Source organism: Magnolia sinica, chromosome 3 (assembly GCF_029962835.1).
Source record: "Magnolia sinica isolate HGM2019 chromosome 3, MsV1, whole genome shotgun sequence".
NCBI lineage: Eukaryota > Viridiplantae > Streptophyta > Magnoliopsida > Magnoliales > Magnoliaceae > Magnolia > Magnolia sinica.
The window spans coordinates 6,025,110-6,039,776 of NC_080575.1; the positions used below are offsets into that span (position 1 = coordinate 6,025,110).

The 14,667-nt window shown below is 41.1% G+C and overlaps 1 protein-coding gene across 2 annotated transcripts; it reads right to left on the reverse strand.

The window, feature by feature from the left end:
* Positions 1 to 1,419: 1,419 nt before the first annotated feature.
* Positions 1,420 to 13,705, reverse strand: LOC131239383 (glycerophosphodiester phosphodiesterase GDPD2-like). Of its 2 annotated transcripts, none has more exons than XM_058237068.1 (8): positions 13,477 to 13,705; positions 13,195 to 13,376; positions 8,461 to 8,523; positions 5,907 to 5,987; positions 5,617 to 5,817; positions 4,855 to 4,950; positions 2,129 to 2,325; positions 1,420 to 1,854 (listed from the first exon to the last, which is right to left on the reverse strand). In XM_058237068.1, the coding sequence occupies exons 1-8, from the start codon at positions 13,571 to 13,573 to the stop codon at positions 1,617 to 1,619; spliced, it is 1,155 nt and encodes a 384-aa protein (XP_058093051.1). In that variant the 5' UTR covers positions 13,574 to 13,705; the 3' UTR covers positions 1,420 to 1,616. The 2 variants fall into 2 exon arrangements, with proteins under 2 accessions (XP_058093051.1, XP_058093052.1); XM_058237069.1 differs by lacking the exon at positions 1,420 to 1,854 and adding an exon at positions 1,895 to 2,060.
* Between the last annotated feature and the right edge of the window lie 962 nt (positions 13,706 to 14,667).

Genomic DNA, 14,667 nt, shown 5'->3' on the forward strand with positions numbered 1-14,667 from the left:
GTTTAAACAGGACAAACAAATGTTTTGGAAACAGGTCTACTTTGGAAAAATACCGACAAACAGAACCAATTACATCTAAGAATCTCTTAACATACTTTGAGCTTTCAGCCTATCCACATCCAAGGAATCAATACCGATCTGCAACGGTCTGATTTTACAGATGGAAATAGCTTCTGTGTTGTTGATGTTAATACATCTAATCTCCACTTTATTCATTTCACTGTCAATTGATAGATAACGGACACCAACCAACCATCCCAAACTAATAACGGTCAGTTAATTGGCCACTAGGCAATGCCAATGTGTTACGGCTCCTATCACTTATTGTACAAGAATTAGGAATATGAATGGTGGGTATCGAATCCATAACACCCACAATCAATGCTTTTGTATTCTATTTAGATGTTCCACCTCAATAAATCTGAGCCATTTCAAGAAGAGTTGGCAAGTGGGCCCATGGTTTGGTAAACCATCTGTCCGTTCTGTCTGTTGTGTACCATGATAGATGGACTGTACCCCAAAAATCCTTCAATAGGAAAATCTTAACCTTTCATTTTGTGGTCTACATATAACAATTAAGAGGAGAAATATAACAGCAATCCATATTCAACTGGAAATAGTCCCAAGATTGGCCATTGGGATCTCTTACCATCAGGGAGATTTTTGTGTTAGCATCCATCCATGGACAGACGAAACAGACTATAGGTCCAGGGACCCCACACGACAAAGATATGGATGGCATATCATATATAATTCCTCTTTCAAGAAAAGATGGGTCTTCATCACATGTCTCCAAACCTGTTAGTGTCAAACAACCATTCACTCCAAAAGCTTAAGCTGTCAGAGTGAGGTGTATCAATGTATATCAAGGGACTTTATCACTTCAACACCCCCCCGCACGTGCAGGGTGGGAATTCCGCACGGGAACATACTGACGAGGGTGGAGGGACACTCACACCATAGGTGGAGGGACACTCACACCATAAATAGGCCGGACTTAATTTCCTGGTCCCTGGGCCGGACCTGATATTCCTGACGCCTCGTGGGAGAATAATATATTAGCGAGGCATATTTGCTGCTCTCAAGATTCGAACATAGAACCTTCCGCTCTGATACCATGTAAAACAACCATTCACTCCAAAAGCTCAAGCTGTCAGAGTGTGGTGTATCAATGTATATCAAGGGACTTTATCACTTCAACACCCCCCGTACCATGTGATTGACAGAAACTGATTTGTTCACCTCCTCGTGTTTGATTTGCAGCTGATTTCTCCCACTTCATATTCTCCAAGCAATTTAACCACTGGTGGGCGAGTTCCAGAAAAGTCACACGGCTATGTAGAGCAAAACACCAAATGCACCAGAAAAGAAAAACGCCAAAAAATGACAAAACACGCCAATTAAGAAGGAAGACTAGTATGCAACTGAATGAATAACACGGCCCAAGATCATATAGATTTTTTGTGGTACAAAAGGAAGCCCTATCCATGGTGATGTATGAGTTCAATAGTATTTAACAGATCAATTACTACACCACAATGCCCATGGGATAAAGCTATCCTCTACTTCTTCTTTTTGACAGTGATGATGATTTTTTCCTTGTTGAGCGTGTAGGTTCAAAACTGTATCAATTCAGGTATGAGCTTTAGTAGGAATGAGAGTTCGTGTTGAGAAAACTTCGGCCTTGTGATTCTCGTTAGCTTCCCCTCTCCTTCTAAAACATGCCTGCTCTCTTCTGCCTCCTCAGCTGGTCTGATGAAATCAGAAACGGATTCTGTGATCTCTTTAACCAGGTCAACGATCACACCATCGACGCCCATTAGATGTTGCATGTAAACTGCCTCTGAGACATTGCTGAAACGCACGAGAAGATAATTAGCATTGTAAAAATCAGATCAGATCATTAGAATCATAGACGTGGTTTGAAAACCAACTTTCTAGATGCCTGGTATACGTCTGACTCAATTGACTTAGTGAGTCGCCTGGGCGATCTTGGGTCAGCCAATATACAGGACAAAAAGAAAAGGTGAAACTTTGACTTTGACTCAACTAGATTTGTCCTGTCAACTTGACTGAGTCAAATCATGCTCGACTTGAAAAATGGTGATGAAAACAGTAAAAAACTTACTTCAATTGGCCATAGCTTAGGAGGGAAAGATTGGCTTCTTTGATCCTTGGTATTGCTCCTGGATTTCTGAAAATTGCTCTGACTTCCGATACTATCCCTTGCAAACCGCCTGCCAAACACAATTTGATGGCTTCATCTATGGAGTTTCTTCTCACATCATTATAAACTTCGGAGCCACCATTTGTGAGGAAGAAAACCTATGTAAAGAAGAAGAAAAAAATTTCAGATTCCGAACTACTTCCAATTAATATATACAACTATATATCAACAATGTTAGTTTTTTTTTTTTTTCATTCTATTGTATTTTGAACCTATTTAGGGTGTGTTTGGATGCTTATTAAACTGAAGTGAAATTTACTCAATTTGTCATAGAGGAAATAACACAAACAGGACCTGCACCACTTAGCTTGTAAGGGTAACTTCTCGCCTAATTGCCATCCTGTGAATTTCAAGCTGGACTTGAAATGATAGGAATTTACTGGCATGTCTCTCCTTGTGAATGTAGCCAGGCTACTCCCACTTCGGCTGTTTACTCTTTTGAACTGAATTTTTGCAATTCAATTCAACCAGGCACCCAATTGAGCTTGATGTCTGAGACACTAGAATTGTCAAGATAGCCCCATAAACCATTGTTACATTAAGAAATTGAACTCAGAAGTAGACAAAACATTTAGTTTACAATGCCTGGACCTAGATGGTATTGTTTTTAAACCTTATTTGCAAGTATGGGTTGATTACAGAAACTTTTAAGCAGAAATCTCAGTCTGTCATTCTCTATTGGAAAGAAGATAAACAAACACCAATATACCGAAGAAATTGGGTGAAAGAAGAGGGAACCAAGCAGCAAATGAGGGGTTTCTCCACCTTTGAAGTAGAAACCAAAATAGGCTTTCATTAACTACATAATAAACCATCCATATCAAAAGCCAAACAAGCATTTATCCTAAAAGCCTAAACCGTACTATTAATCTCATTTGTGCATCTAACCAAACCCTGACAGTTTGGATTGAAGCCTGAAGGCTTCTAATATTCCATTCCCAAACAAACTAGTAGAAGATTTCAAAAGATTGTCGTTCTTTTCATAGCTTTTAAAAGAGGATAAGCAGAAGACCTAAGGACTCAGATTGAAGTGGTGGGAAGGTATACCGAAGATAGGACCTTGGATAGGATTGAATGGCAAAAAAAAAAGGTCATAAACCCAATCCCAAATAGTTGGAACAAGGCAATGAAGATGATGAGGAGGAGGAGGAATAATATAATGCTTGATCCAACAATCCACAAATGGAAGCTCATTTTCTGGTAATCCAACCATCCATCTAGGGTCCCCATCTCAGATGGTCCATGGTTCAAATTTCTACCAACAGATGGCCGCGTTCATCAATGGTTTCTTAACCATCCATTTGCAAACCGCTAATTAAATGGCTAGGATCATCTAACGGATGAGATTTTGGGAGATGTCCCACCTCACAATGGGGATCCCAAATGCATGGCCTATCAAAAGATCAGCTCTAACTAAGAATCGGTTACAAGGCTATCTATTTCTTGCCTTCTTAAAAGTGGATAAATTGAGTGACTCCATTGAATCAGTAGCAAATCACCGATTCAACATGTGAATTGACCAATTCAAGTAAGTCACTTAATTCAGTGGGGAACTGATTCACAACAAAAATTCAGCCCATGTAATCTCCTTGAATTTGCCAACTCGATGCAGAATTGATCAAAAGTGCAAACTATGCTAACTCCTACAACTAATCCAATCATTGGATCTAAAGAGAAGTATAATTTATAGTGCTCCTAGCTGGATCAGTTCACATGGAAAGGTGGGGATCCAAACAAAAGACTTTCCACTAAACCTATTTCTCCAACTTACCTCAAAGACGATCAAAGGATTAGATTGTAACCTTGTTTATAACATTTCCTCCCAAAGTGCCTCAGTTGTCAAACCTTGAAGTCCTAACTATACCATCTATTCCCAAAATGACATTGAGGATAAAGTTCTATAGCAACCACCTCCTTCAAATAACATTTCATATTTCAAATTTCCACAGCCATTAGCAAAATTGCCACCCTTTTTATATCATTTCATTCTAAAATGTCTTGACCTTAGCATTTGAGCTTTCAACCTATGAATCCCAGTTATTCTGGAAACACCTCCTTTCTGTTAGATTGCAAAATTTCAACTCTACTATATAGGTGAATACATAGTTCCAAAACTTAAAAACTTGACTCGAGTTACAGCCGGGTCGGATCAACTCGAATACTCAATCAGGTTGCACTTGACTCGAGTCACTCGACTTGATATTAAATGAAGTAAAAATATCTATATAGTTACTATAAACTCAAAATATCTACCTACTAATAAAAATTAAACCAGCAAATTTAAAGTTCTGTTGTTGTGATTGTGCTGTTTAAGGACTTCCTCCATTGGAAATCCTCTGCCCATATATATATATATATATATATATATATATACATACCCAACTTGGACCTGCAAGTGACTCAGTTGAGTCAGCAAGAGTCGGATCGAATTGACTGAGTCAGTGGTATGACTTGACAATTCTTGTTGAGTAGGGGCTAAGTTAATATTATGACCCAATTTCTCAGAGGCTCAGCTTGAAATCTCACCGAGTTGAGTTGAATCAGCAGAGTTTCTAGTCAATTCAACAAATTTTAGGACTCTGTGGTAATCATAACTATATAGAAAAACCATTGTTGAAAACTCTTACAGGGTAAACACTCTGTAATTTCCTGAGTATCTGGACCGCATCAGGTTGGAAGCTCGAGAAGATGATGGGCCGCTCTTTGGCATATTTGAACACCACCTGTCAAGAAAAGAATGTTGATATAACTGACCCATTTCATAAATAGAAAAGATCAATGCAATTGATTGCATTCTATGATATGATGCAACTAGTTGCATTTGGCCACGTGTCCAATCATATATTTGGATTCATTCAATGCAATTGATTGCATTCTATGATATGATGCAGCTAGTTGCATCTGGCCATGTGTCCAATCATCTATATGGATTCACCATTAAAATCAAACGCACGGTATCCTAACCATCAAAACAGTAGCCAGATCTTTATCACCACCCATTCCCCAGGCCATGATAGACAGTTGGCATCTTCCGATCGCAAAGATCTTAACAACCATAAGCAATCCTAGGAGGAGCCAACTGAATAGGTTGTTTAAGTTGATGATTGGACCAATTTTTATAATGATAATCTTCACCATTCCATTTTGTAAGCTATTTATCTAATGGTGAGGATCATCCGATCAGTGATCTGGACTCAACGAACAGTCCAAGCATCCAAATGAAACTAGCATCACAGCCTACAATGCAACTAGTTGCATTGAATCTTCTCTTTCATAAATTCAACACTGTCAGTTCCCCTACAAGAAATTCAATGTTTTTATGCCGAGAGAGAGAGAAAGAGAGAGAGAGAGAGAGAGAGAGAGAGAGAGAGTCAACATATACCACATACCTGTAGGATTACTTGAAGAACATGTACAAGCGTCTCGTCTTCATAAACAATGTAGTCGTCGAATTTCAGTTCGATGTTGAAACCAATAGACGGATTGACTTTCTGAAAGGCCTCTTGTAATGTACAAAGAGGGTCATCATCCTCAACGTTCCAGCTGAAAATTCTCCCATCTTTAACTTTTCTAAGCAATGATTTTCCCACCTAAGAAGCACATGACAAAAGAAGATTAACTTTGAATTCTCTGATCACTTCAAAGAAAACGCGTCAAGATTATATGGCAGAATACTTACATTTCCAGACTCTCTTTGGGGTCCATAGCAGAGAAATTCAGGCAAGGTAAGCTCTGTAACTCTCTTCTCGGATATAGAACTCTGAAAACAAATAGAATCTGATGTTTACGAACGCAGAAGCATAAAAATTACTATCTGATTTGCAGACACATTGATGATGCCCGGCCCATCTAAGCTCCACCTGCTCCACACCATCACATGGGCTATAGCTCAAAGCTGCACTGATCAGAACTAACTGCCCTGTCAGCAGCATGCAAATGACAAGAATTCTCTGACCAAACACATGTATGGTTTAGATGGGACTGCATATCATCCTTCAGGTTTTTTCTGAATTCAGCATATAAACCATAGTCGATTGATGGGGGCCTGCCCAAATGGGAAAATGCAATCAAATGCCTTCTTTAATCAGTTGGCTTTGCAGTTGATAGTTGCCGAGGAACATCTTCACTGACATTGTTTGTTCACATTTACAACATTCAGGAATTGGATCGTCAAATCAATGGGCCACTTCCTGAATGAACCATCATAGATCGTAGACCAATCTAGTACCAGTCAGATGATCCTTTCGCCATCCATGTTTCCCCAATGGATGCTCTTCTTGGAAGTTATGGGGCCTTCCATTTGTAACAGTTCCGAAGATTTTATTGGTATGATCAGTGTAATTTTTGTGCTGTTCCGCTGTGGACAATCTAAGGGCCTGTTTGGGTGCCACTTAAAATAAAAATGAGTTCATCTCATTTTACTTGATCATAATTATGTATTAGAGGGCATATGTCGTTTTGGTATGGATAAAAGACAATCTTGATAGCCAACAATCATAATCTTTGTGGACACTCTCCATTGGGTAGGATTGCCCCACATGGATCTGTGAGGGTGTGGCAGTCAAAGGGTTTTATGTTGACTAAGATGATGGTATTGATTGACTTGAGTCACCACTAGCCGAAAAAACTCAGAATCTATAGTCAGCTATACTCCGTGAATCGTTTTCGGTTGGAGAATCGAAGACTCCCCAATGAGAATGACTCCTTGAATGGTTTGTGGCCAGGAATTCTAAGGACCTCGATGATGGAGATGGAAGGGATTAGGCACCTTTCTCCACCCACACTTGTGTGCAAGTCTTTGCTTTATGAGATTTTAATTAATTTTTGAGGATTTTCAGGGTTCCAGCTCATTGGTTATGGACAAAATCTGGAATCGATTAGAGAACCATTACTCGGGAGATTGCGATGTCTCAACCTCGACTTGAGGAGATGGTAATTGCAAAAGAGAAAGGAAACAAGTAATGTAGTGAACTGGTAAATAAAAAGGATTAAATGACACTTGGTTTCTGATACACTAGGATCCAAGGGCTCGGCAAGGCGAGAACATACACCCAGGTGTCACTTGAAGGTAGAGCAAGAGGTGTATGAGAAACAAGATGCACAATATAAAGAAAAACAAAATAAATGAATGTTCAGATCACCACCCACTCGTGGAAATCTGAGAGGAGAAATGAGAGTTACGACACTCCTCCTTGGTGAAGTTGATCGCGGATCTCAAATCTTGACCCTACTCCAATCAACTTGAACTATTGAGATAACTTGGATATGTGTAGGGGCATAGGCTAGATGGTTGAGATGAAATGGATGGGGTGGATGGACAAGGCTTCTGTCTTTTTCTCTCAAGGACCAGAGATTAGAGAGAACCAAGTGTGTTGAAATGAGAGGGGGTGATGTCACATTTGCAAATATTGGGAATTTTAAGGGTGGAAGTGCCATATGAAGAGGTTTGATTGACTGAAGGACACCTAATATTTCTAGGTTGGCTCGATAAGTGGTAAAACTTGTAATTTTACGACATTCCATGAGTAAATGACTGTTTTCCTCTTTGGTGATAGTCAGATTTGCCATTGGGTGGCTGAATCCTAGTATAATCGCCCTAGAGATTTTGGAGATCTGCATGTAGCCTCTAGGAGATTTCCGTTGACTTTTATCCATAGGCGGCATAGACTCGCACTTTCTCCATATAAGCTGCTTTCGAGTAAGCCTTGGTGCCCTTTAGTGAGCCCAGTGTGGCCAGATGGTGCCCGTGGCAATCCAATTGGCCAGTATGAAATTTTGCACTTTGGCCTTTTCTGTTGAGTTTCTATGGGTCTGTAAGGTCCCTGTGTTATTTTGGATTAGGTTGTGGGGTGGTTTGATGGGTTTGCAGTGAATGGGTTCCTAATCGGGTTTCTCAGGTTTCCTGAGGATTTGCGGGTTTCAAGTTAGCCATAGGTTCTGGCTCAATATCGAGTGCACATTGCTTCAGGTCGGGGTATCTATGATCTCTAATATACAATTACAATTCACTAGAATGAGATGAACTCGATTGAAAAAGGAAAAAAAAAAGGCCATCTTTTTAGGGGCAACCAAACAAGCTCTGAGAGGTTATGTATTAACAGGACTGTATGGATCCACCAACTGATGCAGCATTTGGATGGCAGATATGGTTCTATACACCGAATTTTCATATAGAGCTTATACCCAATCCATTCCTTAATAAAAATAATCAATAAAAGATGGGAGAAACTTACGCCTTCTTCTTCGGTGAGGATGAAATTGTCGTGGAAAATGACCGGGCAGTCATCTTTAGTCACCTACATAGAGATTAGTTTTTCAATCTGATCTAAGTGTCTTCACATGCACAAAATTACAAAAGAAAGAGACAGATAAAAGATCAGTACCATGAATTTGTTGTGGCGGGAAAGAAATAAGGCGTTTTCAATATTTCGAAATTTCGAAGTGGGAAGTATGATGATATCCATGGAAATCAATTCCATTTTCAAGGTTTTATTTTAAAAAAATTGTTATATCAGTTTCTTAGAAAAAGAAATGTTTGTATCAATTTCTTTCAAAAGACTTGTTAAATGCAGATTTCACTGAGGATATCAAATGACTCGTCAGGTGACTTTTGACATTTGAACATTTCCATAGAAAATTACATTCTAAACCAAGAAGTGGACTTACCCTCGAATTTCCTAGTTTCTTATCTCCTATGAATTTCCAGGGGTTTCCATTTCCACATTTTTTACTCTCCAAATCAGATGGAGGATGCCCTAGAAATGTCCCATGCCAACGGTAATGCGGGGGCATTTTCACATAGGCTCGAGTGGGGTCCCCTGTGGGATGAAAGGGCACACTCGGGGTGGGCGGCTTGCGGAACCCACTGATTTGGGGCCCACAAGGGGGCAGAACCCGGTGGATTTAGGGCCCACGGGAAGGGTTCGGCCCAGGACCTAACCCTGGATTTGGGGCATGGACTATGAGACAAAGGGATTAATTCATGCAAGTAATTAATTATCCTGCATTAAATTAGTATCGGAGCAGTAGGAATTAATTCGCCATGCTCTATCAATCGAGTTTTTAGAGCAAATGGTTAATTATACTGCATCAAGAGGATCCTGAACTTTCAATATTTGTCTGCTTTTTTTCACTTTTTTTTGGCAGGCCACTATATCGAAGATCTCAACCTCCCAATCTGAAATATGTCCATGGGATACCCAATCTACAGTTGGATCCATCAGATGGTTTGAATCACCGAAAAATGACCCCCATTGTACATTACCCGGGTATAATCATGTACAGTTTCCTAACACATCGGATTCTGTACATATGGGACCAGGGTTCACTGATCAAAACCGCTGATCTGATGGGCCTACTATGGATGTGAAGAGGAGACGAATTGGGCCCAGCTATGCATATGATCAATAAATAAATTTTTAAAAAATGGATAATCCCATGCAAAATGGAAGATAAGAGAGTATTACAGTCCATATTGCAGGTCCTTATTTTACTGTCCATGATCATCCAACAGGTCGATATCTGGGCCATGTACAATCCATGTTACTATCCTTGTATCAAATGGTCCACATTCATCATAGGTGGCCCACTTGGGCCCCACAAATTAGGATCACAATAAGTTAGGAAGAATGACTATTGGATCATCACTCTTTATTACACGTATGACAATGAACAGACTTCTGGGCACACGGGTGCACACGAATCCTTCCTTCTACTAGGGCTGAAAGTTGGGCGGGTTCAACCTAACTGACCTGACATTGGGTTGGGCTCGGGCAGGATATTTCGAATCCGTTCTTAATCTTGGGCTATACAAACACCAACCCGATAAAACTTGGGTTGGGCTCGGGTTGCCCAACCCAACCCAACCCAACCCAAACCCAATCAATAAATAAGTTACTTATAAATTATAATTAAGTGTGGATCGTTTGTGTCAAAGGCACACTAGTGATGTCGAGTCTCATTTGTCCACGTCATTTCCAAGGACTCGAGCTAACAAGATATGCCATATTTCTCTCTCCCAAATAGACTTCGTGCTATGGTACATGACTTTTAAAGGAGTAGTTGTCATGTATTTTAGCTTGTTTTTTAAAAGAAAAAATGAAGTTCTTTATAATGAATAATCACATATATAATTAATAAAATTATAAATACAAAAAATAAGTCCTATATTGAAATATAATAAACTAATGTAATAAAGAAAATATTAGCACGTATATACCCGACCAACCCGATCAACCCAACCAGGCCCGCTTGGGTTGGGCTTGGGTTGAGAATTCCCAACCCGAGATTGGGTTGGGTTGAGTTAGGGTTGAGGTATAGGAACCTTGGGTTGGGTTAGGGTTGACCCAACCCAACCCAACCCAACCCGCCCGACTTTCAGCCCAACCTTCTACATGTCTCTCACGGCTTACGCGTGCCAACATAGGAAGTGTGTGGATGCCGTGGCACAAGAATCAGACAAATCCGTAGTTCAGGTGGGCCACATGTGTGCGATGGAAATGGATGGGGAAATTAAAAACAAAATAATAATAAAGTACGAATGGCCCACAGCCCACCTTACGTATGGCCCGCCAAATTAGCAGACGGATCCGATTTTGGGACCCTGCTTTATCAACCGTCCATTTTTCAGCTTGGCACAACTGATGAGCGAACCAGCCCGCTCTACTCGCTGGACCTAATCGAGCGGGGGACACATGTGATGACGTGGCACACGTGGCGCCACACCATGCTCGTGGCCCAGGATCCTGGCCAGTAGGACATTGACGCGATTAGCAGGTTAAAGGAAACTCGGGTGGAAATCGGGTTGCGTGTTGAGTTACTCAGTACGCTTTTATCTACCGAGTAAACTCAGTTGTGACCACTGTTAATGTATGTTGTTTATCCACACCGTCCATCTGTTTTTTCATATAATTTGAGTGGTTGTACTCAAAATGGAAGCATATCCAGGTGAGGTAGAATTTCAATTCATTTTTGAGATAGAATACATAAATAACGGTGGACCCCACAGAGTTTACTCAGTACGGGTACTGAGTTAAGCTCGTGGAACTGGTAAGTAGCGATTTCACTATGGAAGTAACGTCACCAATTTCTGTGGGCCCAAATATGATGTATCTGTTTTATCCACACCGTCCATTTATTTGGAGAGATTATTTTAGGGCATGAGCCAAAGAAGGAGGCAAATCCAAAGTTCAAATGGACCCCACCAAAAAACAGCAGGATTGAATGCCTACCATTAAAATTTTCTTGGGCCATAGAAGTTTTCGATCAATCCGATATGTTTTCCCTTCGTCCATGTCTTTGTTAATTTATGATAAAGGTTTGGATGACAAATAAACATCATGATGGCCCAGGAAGCTTTCAACGGTGGGCGTCACTGCCCCACTGTTTTCTGTGGTGGGGTTGAGCTTTGAATCTGCCTCATTCTTTGGTTCATGCCCTAAAAATGATCTATCCAAATGGGTGTATGGTGTGGATATAACACAAAAATCGTGGTGAGGCCCACAGAACTTGGTGACGTCACTTCTCAAGCTCGTGGGACCATCCTCATGTCCGTCTCATGTCCCCTCCATACGTTTAGGCTTTAGCCAGCTCGCACCGTTGAAACCTTACTGGCCCACTTGTGACCTTTATATCCCATCCAATCCGTTCATAAGGTGATCCCACTGGGACGAAAGAAAGCACGTATATCAGCCTCATCCAAGACTTTTGTGGGCCCAAGAAGGTTTCCATGGTGAAGCCGATTGCGTACTGAGTAAACTCTGTGGGTCCCCCTGTGATGTATCATGTATGTGTCCTATCCACGCCGCCCATCTATTTTACTAGTCATTTTAGGGCATAAAACCAAAATCGAATCATATCCAAATTTCAAGTGGACCACACCACAGGAAACAGTTTGAATTGAACGTCTAAAGCTGAAAACTTCATAGGGACCACAGAAGTTTTGGATCAATTTGATATTTGTGTTTTCCCTTCATCCATGTCTGTGTGACCTTATGAACAGGTTTGATGGCAATGAAACAACACCGTGGGCCGTAGAAGGTTTCAACGGTGGGCGTCATTATCCCCGCCTGTTTCCTGTTGTGTGGTCCACTTGAGTTTTGGATATGCTTCAATTTTCGGCTCATGGCATAAAATGATCTGATAAAACGGATGGACGGAGTGGATAATAACACATACATCAAGGTGGGCCCCACATAGTTTACTCAATACGCAATCTGCTTCCTTCCATGATGGTCGCTCAATCCCCACGGTTTCTTGTGTTGTCCCACTTGAGCTCTTTTCATCTGCCTCTTCATGCGTGCGATATTTTCTTGAAATGAGGTGTTGAAGCAGATGGACGGAATGGATATGACACGGACATTACGGTGGGGCCCACAGGCTTAGGTTTACAAATGATTCCATCGGACACGGACTCAGCAACCAGCACCCCTTTCCTGCGACAAGAAAGAAATTGCCACGTGGCACTCAAGACAGCCAGATGATGTTAGGACCGTAAATGTGTCTTCATCTTGTAACTTCCATGAGGGACGCGACTTGCCAGTTTACAGGCACAAACCTCTGTGGGACCCACCACAATGCTGGTGTTATATCCGCTTCATCCATCTTTTCTTCAGCTATTTTTGGACATGAGCCCAGACACGAAGGAGATTCAAAACTCAAGTCGACCACATGAGGGAGGATTGAACGCCCACCGTTGAAATCTGACTGGGGTCGGAGAAATTTTGGATATTTGGGTTGTATTTGTATTTCCCTTTCATCTAGTTATCACCTTATGAACGGGTTGGATGGGATCTCAACATCACGGTGGGCCCTATGAAGGTTTCTCACAAGCTACGAATAAAAGGGGAAACGCTCAAAAGTAAAAGAAAACTCGGGCAACGAAAACCGAATTCAAGGAAAAAAAAAAAAACGAAAAAGAAAAGCAAGAAAAGCAAAAAAGAAAGAGAAGACGGAAAGCCGTTAATCACCTGAACGTCGAACTCGACGAAATCAACGGCGAATTTGCCCGCCGCGTCGAAGGAGAGGATCGAATTCTCCTTGATTGCCTTCATTCTTCGGTCCGCCGAGTAAAGCATGTTCATGCCGTTGCCACGGTGGCCGATCACGACAAACTTCGGCGGTTTAAACGACGCTTTAACACCGTCAGGTCCTGAAATGTCAAAAACAAAACGGAAAGAGGAAAATCAAACGGAAATATTCGAAGATCTACTACTGCTTTTTGCTGCTTTCTTTTTTCTTTTCCGTTTTACCTCTTGGGAAGCGAGGGGAGGAAAGAGCGCGAACGGCGTTCTCCGGCATGTGGTCGAAGTTCGGAACGTCGGACACGTGTACGGATTTGAGAGCCATTGGTTTGGAAAACGACGGTGAGGATTTGATCGAGAATGTGGGATGCTTTTTGGAGGAGGGATGGCGGGAGGGGTTTTTATGGAGGGAGACGGAATGAAACGGGAGCTTCTTTGTTTTTCTCCTTGAAGGAGAGATTTGAGATGGAATATTCCATTTCCGTTGGTGGTGGACGGAAAACGGAGTGATCCTGTCTGGCGAGACGGAACGGATGTCTCTCTCTGCTTTTTTTTTTTCGTTGCGTGAACCTCCCGTCCCGTTCCGTTCCGCTCGTCTGATTTTCTCAAAAGGATGAGGAATATGCCAAAGAACATCTGCCTCGCTGGAGATGACACGTGCCTTACGTGGCGAACGGATCGATCATATGCCTCTCACTATTTTCTCATACTCTGGCAGCGTGGTGGATGATGCACGGTCGCGTAGAAATTGCAAATTTTCAATTTAATTAAGAAAATTCAAACATTCCAGTTTATTTTGTACAGCTTAGATGTTTTATGAACCTAAAAAATAAGATTAATTTATTGTCTGGATACCGGATTGGTGGAATTTAATGGACAGTTTAGAATGAAAAATCCAATGGTCCTGTTTCAACAAACATGTGTCAATAATCAGATGTTTTGATTATTAAAAATCAATCTGATGTTGAGGTATGACTCATCAGAAGTGTTTTTAACAATTTAATCGTTTTTTTTGTTACAATATTCCACGTGTCCAATTATGAGTGCCTGCGTATGAAGACGCTGCCTGAGTATCAAAATACTCTCTCTTATTTTCTCGGCAATTTCTTGCTGTTTTTCGGACGCTCGTCCTTTAAATGTGGAAGATGTCAATTGTCGACTGCTGCTCCAACTTTCGATTCGCGAGAGTACGATTAAGAACTCCTATCCATCACATGTACCAATTTGGATCGTTTTTAATAAATCCAGTCCGTTCATATGATTGGATCCTCCGTTTAATTTCTATAATACAACATTTTTTCTGATCAGATTATATGGTGGACCATACATGCATGTCAAATGTGAACCACTGGTCAGTGTTTTATTATCTGTTTTGTTTTTGTACACGCGCCATTTATGAAAGGTGGACCATGGTTGAAT